At 35.4% G+C, this 12,932-nt stretch overlaps 1 protein-coding gene across 5 annotated transcripts in view; it reads right to left on the bottom strand.

Moving 5' to 3' along the window:
• The window catches only part of Col14a1 (collagen type XIV alpha 1 chain), a 201,008-nt gene that overhangs the window by 68,669 nt on the left and 119,407 nt on the right, over positions 1–12,932 (bottom strand). For all 5 annotated transcript variants that reach the window (XM_048802064.1, XM_015486420.2, XM_015486421.2 and 2 more), the window contains exons 27-34: positions 12,032–12,155; positions 11,692–11,835; positions 10,675–10,839; positions 10,072–10,110; positions 9,723–9,861; positions 6,061–6,203; positions 4,434–4,543; positions 1,966–2,124 (exon numbers count right to left, since the gene is read on the bottom strand). In XM_048802064.1, the coding sequence (XP_048658021.1) occupies positions 1,966–2,124; positions 4,434–4,543; positions 6,061–6,203; positions 9,723–9,861; positions 10,072–10,110; positions 10,675–10,839; positions 11,692–11,835; positions 12,032–12,155 (1,023 nt within the window). The remainder of the gene's footprint in view (positions 1–1,965; positions 2,125–4,433; positions 4,544–6,060; positions 6,204–9,722; positions 9,862–10,071; positions 10,111–10,674; positions 10,840–11,691; positions 11,836–12,031; positions 12,156–12,932) is intronic.

Genomic DNA, 12,932 nt, shown 5'->3' with positions numbered 1-12,932 from the left:
TTACTAGATGCTTTAATGTGGGGCAGAACAGGGTGGCTTTAAAAGAAGACCAAGTCATGGTTTCTATTTTGGAGAATATAATACTCTGGCTAGAAGGGTTAAATGAGGATTATGAAAGAACATAAAATGTATATAACTATCAATAATGGAGTTTTAAACAAGCACTAGTGGTCTATAACAGGTAGGACAGAGGATGAAGAAGGCATTAATAACTTAGTTCAGTAATAAAGAGCTTCTTGCCTTTGAATGCCTACTAAGTATCAGGAACTTCAATTATTTTAATAAAATAATTAAGAAAATCATAATAGTATTCAGTGATTTGAACCTAGAATCTGATACACTTTAAATTGTTTCTTACTCTTAAATTACCATCCATTCATCCTTCTGATGATCCATCTATACATTCATTTATCTATACAAGAGAATTCTTATAAATTCCTGTGAGCATCTTCCTTTAAGCAGAAGATTATGTGTATCTTATTCAGTATAAAATACCACACAGTAAAAATAAAACATCCCTAACATAACTGAAAACAAGACAACCTTCCATAGGTTTCATATTCTCTTTCTAAACATCTAAGCCATAGTTCTCCAAGGCAAGGTAAAAACAAAAGAGCTTCTAAAGATACTTCAAAACTTAGTGTTAAGTTAATCAGTGCACATCTACTCTCAAGGTCCTAAAAGAATCAATGAAAAGTATCATGATAGTTCAGTGAAAAAGAGGGGAGACAATTTGAACGAAGATTGTACGTCAAGTTTCAGTACCCACATTGGAAGTAGAGGTTGCACAAAGAAAAATGCCACAAAGTAGTACATTGCCCCCAAATAAGTCACTCTTCCCTCAAGGATTGTTTCCTGATATAGAAAGTGAACAGACTGTAATTACAACTGCATTCCTTAAAGGGCGGATTGGAAAGGGGAGGTACATGCCACCTCATGTCCCCTCCCAATATTATTTATTTACCGGACATAGCGTAAAAATTCATTTGTACAGGTTATCATCAGCTTAAAAAGACTTTGAGAACTACCAGATCTTTCTAAATTTCCATATAGCTGGCTAATTCTACAGATCTATGAAAGTGGAAGACAATAGTAATGATTCACAATTATCTTAATTATTCTGTTACATGGAAGAGAAATGTAGATTAGAATAGAAGGAATTGTGTATAACAAAACATACCTTACCAATTAAAGAATGATTCACATTACAAAATGATGCCAATTAGCTGTGAATGCATGGTGTTAAAACAAAAACCTGTATATGCTGTTCTTTTTTGCAGGTAATAAGTGAATGGAATGTGATTTCTTTGCTAATTGGCAGTCTCCCAAATTTAAGCTCCATTTTGTATGATAAAAAAATATTATTCTAAGATGCTACTGTTATGCAAATTAACTATTGCTAATTAAAGGGAAAACTTCACATTAGTGATAGCAAAAACTTAATTTTAAAATGTTCAAATCTAAACCAAACTATACCAATTTCCTAGGTGTAATATTCAAAATTTTTGTATGGATTTATATTGCTTATGTAAATGAAGTTCATTTACAATTTTGATTTCCAATTTAAAAAACCAGTTGTGCCACAAATCAGATAATGTATATTGTACTGTCTGAATTTTAAACTGCATGAAGAAAATAAACTAGCCAAGTTCCTGGAGTATTTTTCTTATAATATAGCAGAATCCTACCATGAGGAGCTTTTTTGTTTGTTTTTGTTTTATTTAACTTGTTCTAGACACACATGACCGTAGACTGCCGGGAGCTTTGAAGGTACATGTTTTGGTTCACTTTAAGAGTCCATTATCTCTTTATCCATTCATCTATCCACCCATTCATCCACCCACCCATCCATCTGCCTATCCATCCATTCCTTTACCAAACTTTCCTACTGTAAATTAGCTAAATGTACATCAAAGGTGGTTTTCCCTACAACAGTAACACAATTTTTCTTGTTCATCTACTTACTGGTGCAGAATTTCCACTTGGTCCTCTTGATCTAACCATTCTCCCTAGGACTTCTACTCCATCCGATGTGATATTAGCAGATGCATTTATTGCCTTCTCGCCCACTTGCTTGCAGTCGACAACCACTTTGGCCAAAGTCTTGCTGACAACAACATGTAGCTGGGTAAAAGTCAAGATGTTTTAGGATGTAAGATGAATATGCCAGAGGAAATATCAACCAAATATCTATTATTAAGCAGTGTATTACATGATAAGGCTCTCCTTTTCACTCTTTTTTCCCTCCTCCTTCTCCTCTTCCTCTCTTTTCCTCCTCCTCCTCCTTCTTCTCTTTTGCTTTTCTTATTTGGCTGTTTGGCTTTATTAACAAAGTGAAGGAAAATGTTTCTTCATATAATTTTTTAAAACTTGAAGGTTTATAAATTTAGAACCCATTTTTAATGAACCTTACTTCTAGGCCTTTGAGCTCTGGTAAGGTAAATAAAGCTTGACGTTCACCTAAGATTCATAAAGTATTCTTTGGAATGAGAAATGCAAGTTCATGCCAAAACCGCAGGGTAAGATGACAATGTTTCTTTTAACACTCATGAAATTCAAATGCTTTCATCTCCCCTACAGTTTTTCTTGACTGCTTTGCAACAGACTCCAGCAGACTCCACATAACAAAGAATCATGAAGACCTTGATGAGTAAAAGATATTAAATCCAAGGAGCTGCTAATGGGACCATTTTGAACCATGAACTAATAAATCCCTGCCTGTGTCTAATGTGCTTCTCAGGTAGTCCAGTCCTATCAAACATGAAAAAATAAGTTGGCTTATGCAGTGACTTTTATGTAATTATTTAGTATACGATTATGACATTGAAACCCCCAGAGAGCAGCAGTGTTGGTAAATTAGATAAATTTGAGCACATTCTAGGAACAGAGTTCTATCACAAGTGCCAAGTTACTAAAATAAGAACAAGTAAAGTTTGACAAAGTTAAGTTTGACAAAAATTCTCTCCAGGGTGACTTTTACAATGGCAGTGATTGATTCTCTCTGTACATATGTAACAATGCAGCATAATCAATTATCTGTAGCTTCATTCTCTAAGATGATTGTGTCTTCCCATGTTTTGGTGGCCAGGTAGACCAGCAATCCTTTCTACATCACATACTGTGCAGCAACAGTCTGCTTAGTAATATGCTACCCTCCCCCACATGTTTCCTTAAAGGCACAAGCTGAACCACTTCTACCAATGTCTCCTGGAGTTCTTGCTGAAAATGCACGTTTCAGGGCCACATCTCAAAAGCACCTAATCAGAATCTCTGGGCATTGGTCAACAAGCACTGAAGGTGGCAACTCTTACTTCAGCTGAAACTTGAGATACAAACATCAATGTTTATAGCAGCTTGACTCATACTAGCCAAGCTATGGAACCAACCCAGGTGCCCTACAACAGATGAATGGATAAAGAAAATGTGGTATATATTACTCAGCCTCAGTGAAGAAAGAAACTACAGCATTCGCTGGTAAATGGATGAAACTGTAGACTTTGATGCTAAGCAAAATAAGCCAGTCCCAAAAAAAACCAAATGCTGAATGTTCTCTCTGATAAGTAGATGCTAATCCATAACAAGGGAGAGTAGGGAAGGGAAGATTAGAAGTTCACTGGATTAGACAAAGGGGATGAAGGGAAGGAGGGAGGATGGAAATAGGAAAGACGGTGGAATGAATCACACATAACTTTCCTAGGCTCATATATGAATACATGACCAGTGAAACTCCACATCATGTACAACCACAAAAAATGGGATCCTAATTAGAATAAATTATACTCCATGTGTGTATGTCAAAATACACTTTACTGTCATGTTTGTCTAAAAAAAGAGAGAGAAAATAAATAAATAAAATAGAAAAAAAGTTCTATGGATTTTTTAAATTATATATTTTAATTAAATATATTCAATGTTAAGTAAAATACTCAATTACATATATAATTATACATAAATAAATATAAAGAATGTGAGTTTACTATATTATCATTTTCTATCAAGTACTAAATGATTGCAAGCAAGCTGAAGATTTTTTTAATTCATACATTTTTAAAATTAATTTTTATTTATATATGACTGGAATGCATTGCAATTCTTATTACACATATAAAGCACAATTTTTCATATCTCTGGTTGTATACAAAGTATACTCACTCCAATTCATGACTTCATACATGTACTTTGGATAATAATGTCCATCACATTCCACCATCATTTCTAATCTCATGCCCCCTCCTTTCCCATCCCACCCTTTTGCCCTATCTAGAGTTTGTCTATTCCTCCCATGCTTCCCCTCCCTGCCCCAATATGAGTCAGCCTCCTTATATTAGAGAAAACATTTGGCATTTGGCCTTTTGGGATTGGCTAACTTCACTCCATTGCTTTTCCCAACACCAAATAGAATAAAGAATATACACATACAAAACCTTACTAACCTTGTGAAAACTTCCATAGAAAATTTTCCTAATTTCAGGTCCTTCAAAAGTAACGGTTTGAAAATCCCCACTCTGGTCATAGTTGAAATAAGTTAGAGTTTTCCCACCATCTATTCAAATGAAGAAAAACAGAAATAATTTAGAAAGAATTAAAATTAGTGAAGAACTTTTGCTGAAATTCAACTCAATATTTAAAATAATGCATCCAATATTTTGAGACTGTATTTAAGGTAAAGTAACAGGTCAGGAAATGATTGACAGCTCTTAGGTTGCCACAGGCTTTCAGCTATCCAAATTGACTAACCATGTGATGAAGGGTGGGGTGGGTAGGGGAGAAACCTATGTACACTCTTCCTTTGTACTTCCTTGCCCACACTCTCATCCTAATGACTCCCTTCAGAGGAGTCCAAAGTTTGAAGTGGAAGTGGACAACAAGAAGAATAAAGTTTACCAAATCTTAAGAAGGAGAAGTTAGACCCTTTGTCTTATTAATCCACTGCAGCAACCAACTTTTCCTGAGACATGCAGCTTAAGCCACTCAGATATGTAATTTGTTATAAATAAACACATAAAAACCTTCCTGATCTTTAAGGAATATTTTTAAATAAATAAAGTAAAGCATTACTCATTAATACATTCCCACATTACAATTTAACTCTTTATTCTGCTTTCAAAGAGACAAGCTAGCCTTAATAATGTTAAGGGACTTCTTTGTTTTTAAGTTACAAAATATATACAGAGTTAGTGACTTACACCCTCATAATCTTTAGCTTTCCCTTAATTTCAGTGTCCATGCAAAATGGTTTTACCATATCTTATTTAGTTGTTGAGTCCTTTCCATTTACTGAAAAGTCCACTAAGAAATATGATTTGGAAATAAGCCTAAAATTATCACCTTATCCAATGTTTTAATTAACATTAAGCAATAGCCTCCACTTTTTGGTCCCTAGCTTCATTCTATTCTTAAGACTTAGAAAAGTGAGTGATGTTAACCAAAAACTCGACCATCTATTAAATGATCATCATATAGGAAACATTCCATAGCATGGTACTAAAAAGCTTCCTACACCAGTTGCTCTTCAACTCTCTAACCTAAAAACAGTGGAGTTTCCCAGTTCCTAGATCTATTCTCTTCTCTTTCTAGAGTAACTTTCTTGATGTGACTCTATATACGCCTAGTATCATGGTTTATATATCTCTGTCCCAGAATTCCCCAAATATATTGCCCATCTGACATCCACTCTGGGATACCTAATAGGCATTTCATATTTATCATATCCGTGTCTAAAAATGAATGTCTGTTCTCACCTCTCTCAATGCCCCTCCATCAGCTTTGCTCCTCCTGAGATAGTCTTTACTATCTTAGTAAAATTTTTCTGAAAAAAATTAAATTAAAACTGTCTGTCTTCACCTTGCTCAGTATTGTATCTCAGAATTAAGTAGGAACTCAAGAACTATTTGCTGAAAGAATGAGTAGATGAATGAATCAACTGTTACCTAACTCACTGTTGAGTATACATTTCACAAGTTGAGTTATTCTGCAATATACATGAAGCAGGCAAGATGGTATGCCACATATATTATTCACACATGCACACTCAAAAGTTATATACATAAATATACTTACTGTCTAAAATAATTCCAACCAGTGGATCAGAGTTTTTATTTAAAATCTCCCAAAGAGCAAATGGTTCCTCTGGAGTGTCAGGAAGAATCCGGAACAGAAAACTGATTGTGTAATCAGAAGGCAATCCTTCTGGATGCAAATACCTAAAGGTGTAAAGAGAATCATGTTTTACTGTATCTTTCCTCAAAAGGTCATCCCTCTGATTATCAAGTAAATACACCTCATAATGCACACTGCCCTGAGCTGAGAAGCTCTCCCCCACCACATCCATCAATGTCCACCATGTCTATCATTATTGCTTCTGATGGAATCAGCTGACTATGGACTAAGACCTCTAAAACTGTGAGCCAAAATAAATCTTTCCTCCTCTAGGTGGCTCTGGTCAGGTATTTTGATCACAGCAATGAAAAGCTGACTAACACACAGGCATCTCTTTTCATGGACCAGTTTCCACATAATGACCGGAACCTCACATCCCAGTGGGAGATAGCTCTGAAGGATCATCCCATGTCCAGAACTCCTCTGGGTGGTCAGCTAAGAAGAGTATTGAGAAAGGCAGCAGAATACAACAGACTCTTGTATGGTAGTATGTATAAACGTGGATGTATAACCACTGTGATCCTGCAATCTGTACATGTGGTAAAAATAAGAATTCATACCCCACTTGAATCAAATGTATGAAATATGATATGTCAAGATCATTGTAATGTTTTGAGCAACCAATAAAAAAAAGAAGTGTATTGAGATTTCTGCTTCACAGTTTGACTCCTCCTGCTTCCCTGTCCTGTGTTCTGCTGATCCTTTCCACAAGAGCATTCTGTCATTCATCACCTTACATACCAATATCCTCCTTGGAATCTGCTTCCTGGAGAACCAACCCTTTATATAATCATTTCTCTCTAACAACTAAGCACATACTTATTTACTTTTAATCTTCCCCTAAGCAAAAAAAGAAAAAAAAAGCCCTGCATGCAATAGGAACTCTATAATGGTTATTAACTGAATGAGTACAGTTATGAATATGTGGAGATTTAGCACAAGTTTGAAAATGAAAACTAAGTTTACAGAGAAAGAAAGAAATGCTTCATTCCTTCATTTATTTATGTATTAGTTAATCCATTTATTTTTTCAATAAATATTTGCCTGCCTACTAGATGTCAGATATGATCTCATCAGTGAATAAAACTGACAAAGAATCCTATACTTGTAGTGCTCAAATTCTAATAGGGTGGATGACACACTATGTTAGAAGGTAATAAGTTCCATTAGAAGCCAAACAAAAACACTGAACACCTTAATATAGACTGGGGCTATTGGACAAGGATTATATAATGATATAAACCCTAAAGGAATTAAGGTTGGTTCACTGAAAAGCTTAAAGTCAAGCAAAACTTTCATTGAAAAGACTATATTTGAGCAAACACAAAAGTGAAACAAGACAATTAGCCTGGTAGGTAACTGAAGGAAGGGTATTTCAGGGAGAGAGAATGGCCAATGGAAAGACACCAAGGTGGGATGCACCTGGTGTGTTTTGGAACAAGAACGAGGCCAGTGTTACCAGAGAAAACTGAAAAAGTCAGGAAATGAAAGCCCAGATAATGTTGGGCCTTGTAAGCCTTTCAAGAGCTCTGATATTTTCTGTAAGGGAAATAGGAAATCAGACGATTTAGAGTGACATGATCTGACTTGACATTTTAAAAGCATCATTCTAACTGCCACTTGAAGAATAGAAACCAAGAGGGCAAGGGTAGAAGCAGGAGGACCAATCAGGGGGCTGCTGCAATGACAAAGAGGAGATGGTGGTGACCCAGATTGAGGTTGTGAGAAGGTCAAACACGAGGATTTCCTAGCAGACTAGATGTGGGACATGACAGAGAGGAGTCAGGCCCTTTTCCCTAAGAAACTAGTTAGATACAGTTATATTTAATTACAGAAGAAAAAAATAGTAAATGAAGCCGGTACTAGAGGGAGATCAGGAATGTAAAACAGATAAAGTTTTCAAAAGAATGCTCAGAGGTGAAATGATTAGATTATGAGAGATGTGACGGAATTGGTGGATTAATCCACCGATGGATTAACTAGGTGATAATTGTAAGCAGGTCAGGTGTGACTGGAGGGAATAGGTCAGTGGAGGCATAACTTTGGGATTTACATTTTGTCCTTGGTACCTACCCCACCCCGCCCTCTGCTTTCTGGCTCTCATGAGTAGCTTTTCTCTGCTGCACCCTTTCTCCATAATATTCTGCCTCATCTCAGGCCCAGAGGTATGGAGTTGGCCATCTATGGACCGAACCTCTGAAACTGTGAGCCAAAATAAACTTTCTCTCCTCTACATTGTTCTTGTGGGGTATTTTGGTCCCAGCAACATAAAGCTGATTAATACATGTGCTGACAAGTCAAGTAAGATAAGTGCTGGGAACTGATGATTGGATGTGGAGGCCTTTGCTGAGTGATGAGTAATTTCAGTGAACCAGCAGAGGGATTTTTCTTTAGCAATTCTCATTCATCACAAGGCTTCCAAGGCCTACTCATTTTAATATTCATGACTAGACAATGTGGAGGGAAAAAAACCTGCCAAAAAAGAGCACTGGATTTTAGATTTATCTAAAAATATATGTAGTCTGTAGGTTAAAGTCATTTCTAACATCTTTTAGAAAATGGAACTTTTTTCCTATAATGATCAATATGTTAAATTAGTAGAAGTCTACTTATTTCAAATAGTATTCCTCATAATAGAATACAATAAAATAATTTGAATAGTACTAAAGTAGGATTTAACAAAGGATATCTTAGGAGAAAATTTAAAAGCAAACATTTTAAATAAATTGGAAAGAAAAAAATTAACATTCTAATGTGATCTCTCCCACTGTTTGATGCCCATGCATGTAGTATATCAAAATTTGAACAATCAAAAAATGTTTCACATGAAATTCTAATGGCATTTTGAGAAAAACAGATCTTGATTTGGAATTTAAATAATATATGACATCTTGAGAAGTGGATGAACTCTTAATCCAAGGAATCCCTAAAATAAAACCTTGAGGACCTCTGGAATCTGCTGAATTGTTGCAAATGGCCCTATATCCCTACATGTAACCAGTCTTCTGCAAAGAGGCTTGATAGTGTGGCTTTCAAATAAACCTAACATTACTCTTAGTGCTCTAGAGTTGCTGCTGTAACTTCTCAAGGATAGACACCATCTGAATCATGACACCATCATGCAATGGTTCAGGGCTTGGGCTCTCGAGCCTGACCGCTGGGTGCAGAGCCCAGAATCAATCTTACACTATGTGATTTCACTCACATCATTAGCTTCTTTGTGTTTCCATTTCATCATTTGTAAAATGTGTTTGCATCTGCTTCATAGTTGTTTGGAGGTTTGAGTGAATTAGCATATGTATACACTTAGAAATATGCTACATATATTGTGCTATGTAAATATCAACTATTTTATGTATTTTCTCAGATGGATAAATGCTAAATTTCAGCAAGTATTATACATGAGTCAGATGTTTTTACACAAAGAAAAGTAAACATCATCTGTTCAAAACCTTATGAAAAATCCTACCATGAATTATCATAGCATTTCTAATTGACATAATTTTCATTCTGAGTTATAATAAGCATGTGATTGGCTTTATCCTCCTGCAATGGAAACATACTTGGTTGGCTGGGATACCAGGGCATCTCTGTGAAGTTGGTAACATGGATACACATTGAAGGTACCAGGCTCCATAGAAACCCCTTCCACAGATGAGAAGTCCTTTTCAACCAAACCAAACATTTCCATCATCTTAAATCCTAGGAGGTGGAGAGGCGGGGGGATAACCAGAGAGAGGAGAGGGAGAAAGAAAATGAGTGGTTTACAATTATAAATGAGTGGTTTACAATTATAAATTTCAAGTTTTGTTTATTAAGGACTTAAAAAAAGAAATCCAAAACAGGAAACCTAAACCCCAAATGAGAGTTATTTAATATATTTACATTTAAAAAATTTTTGATAATGCATACCTGCAAGATCAACACCATCCTTGTGCACCATTGGGCAGGCTGGAAAACAAAACAAGCAATATAAAACCGAACTTAGATATTTTCCAAACATAATCTTTCCCTACTTTGAGAACAGGAAACTGGAAGTGCAAGTGAAAGGACTCCAAATCAGATGTGGCTATGGTTTTCTCTGGTTTTGTAAAGACTAAAGTGCTGTAAAGTCCCCCTTTTAAAACCCAAGAGTCACAGTTTCTTTCCTTTCTTGGAGGTCCATTAAAATCAACGGCTGTGCTTATAAGCTTGCGTAGGAAGATATCTCACTTCTAATGTGTTGCCCTCATTGGCAGTTTATTGATACATTTTTGAAAACTATTTCCTATAGTGCCTTTTAAACATAGATTTTCATCTGCCTGAGGAAGATCTTTATCAACCTAAAACTCTAAACAGAAGGGAAGGGAGGCTTTTCCATATGTTCAAAACCATAAAATTTAAAATCCATAACACACAGTTCTGGAAGTTAACATTTCCTTCAGTTCAAGATGGCACTCATTACTTAACCAGTATTAAATATTTATTTCAAACCTTAAACAACATTAGTAAGTATACAAAGCCCAAAGAACTAACTTGCTGATGCAGTCTCACAGACAAAAGTAATTAATTCATCTTCAATTTTCTTAAAGGCGTCAAAGTCATCCACAAAGAAGACATGGCGTGAACTAGGCTTACTGCCAATGCTAACCAACTCCGAGTAATCTGCATCAGCCACACCAATTGCAAAAATGTTATAGCCTGTGGCAGAAGGAAAACAGATTTTTTATTATTTGAAATTACCCAAAAGACAAGATGCAATACAAGAGTTCAAACATCCAAATGTTTAAAATATGTTTATTTAGGAAGGCTAGTGGGGGGTACATGATTTATTCTTTACAGTTCATCAGAATTCTGCATGCACATATTTCATTATGTGATAATCATTCCATCATCCCCTAAAGAAATTTTCCATTTTAAAGAAATTCAATAAGGTCAATGCTCCAATTAGCACTTAAAACAAAACAGTTCCCATTTCAGCAACATATTTATGGCTGTATATTTTTAATGGTTATCTTAACATTTATGGGATGAGGTACATTTGAAACAGAAAAACTGAATTTATCTCAGTGTTTTCTTCAGAAGTTGAAACTATGATAAGTCTACCCGTTCTAGACCAGTCATCATGCAAAGGTTGGCAAATAAATATTTAACTTCTAACTGCCAGCCATATTTTATGCCAGTGAATCTTCACAATAGTCCTGTGCGAATCTCCATTTTACAGATTAAGAGACTGAGAAATTTCTGTCATGAGTTCCCTCCCTGGCCTTTTACAATGGACCTTTCACAATATTGCACTTATTTATTGGAGCTCCTTATCCAGGGCATCCTGCACATAATAAATGTATTAGAGACAATGACAAATTTTCTCTAGTAAAATAGTATAATTGAAATTTGTAAAGCAGAAGATATTTTTAAAATCACATTGTCCAGTTGATAAAGAGTTGGAAACATTTAAGTAAAACTGACGTAGCCTATAGATTTGTATTTAGTAAATAATAATGCTAACATAATTATCGGCATGGCCACTTTTGTTGTACAGGTAAAACTTACCATCTGCTTGCATCTCCCTGGAGATTTTGTTTACATCATCTTGTGACCTTCCATCCGTTATAACCACAATAACTTTCGGGATGCCTCTTCTTGTACCTGACTCAACAGTAAATAGGGTATCTCGAACATACTTAATTGCTTTTCCTGAAACAAAGGAAGGCAACTGTTCAATTTCACTCTTTCCTGTTTTTGTTTTGTTAGAGGGAAAAGGGGAGGAACAAAGTTCTTAAATCACGGAAGTTTTAAAAAAATTTTTATACCTCAAAAAAAAAAAAAGTCATTTCAGTAGTTACCAATAACTAATTACTTTGAGCCTTAGCTGGACATATTTTGGTCTTACCTGTCTTTGTATTTCCTCCTTTGTATGAAATATGTTTAACTGCATCTAGAAGAGTCTCTTTGGTTTTATAAGCATTTAGTTTAAATTCTGTTCTTGGGTCATCAGTGAATTGAACCATGGCCACCTAGAGAGAGAAGGTGCATTCATTTTACACATGTGTAGACTTCCACTTGGTCAGAGAACACATACAGTAGCATGGTATTATCTATAATTTTCTTTTTCTTGGTACTGGGGACTGTACCTAGGGGTGCTTTACCAAAGACCTACTTTTTAAGAAAATTTTTTCTTTAAGACAGGGTCTTGCTAAATTGTCATTCTGAGGCTGGGATTGAATTTGTAATCCTCCTGCCTCAGTCTCCCAAGTCCCTGGGATTATAGGTAGGAGCCACCCACACCCAACTATCACCTATACTTTAACCTCTTTCTTGACCCATTCCACATCTTTGTTGGATTAAAATTTCATTCTAGGTACATTTCAAATTTGAAGACAAACTAAACAGAATCTTCTCTCTGAGTACTTTTCAGGAACTAATTTTTAAAAAAAATCTCTCTGAATTCTGGAAGATTTTTGCCACCTCTTTCCATAGTGAAAAATGGTATCTTAAACCTGGTAACTGGACAGATGTTGGAGAATAGAGTTGGATTCTTTACAAGGATTTCCTTATGAAACAAACCTACAAAATAACTGTTACTAATCTATATAGATGAGAAATTAGAGGCACATGAAGTCAATTTGCACAAGATCACAAAGAATTAGTGCAAAGTCATTGGCAAAGCTTATAGGTAAAGTCAGACATGTTCTATTTCAAAATGTGTAACCCTAATCACTATAATATAAACCTTCCTAATAATTTTGCTTTTCTTTCTGTGGAACTTTGGGACACCTTTTAATTAGTTTTAT

Source organism: Marmota marmota, unplaced genomic scaffold, assembly GCF_001458135.2.
Source record: "Marmota marmota marmota unplaced genomic scaffold, marMar, whole genome shotgun sequence".
Taxonomy (NCBI): Eukaryota; Metazoa; Chordata; class Mammalia; order Rodentia; family Sciuridae; genus Marmota; species Marmota marmota.
The sequence above is the reverse complement of the archived record's forward strand: the minus strand, read 5'-3'. Positions and strand labels throughout refer to the sequence as shown.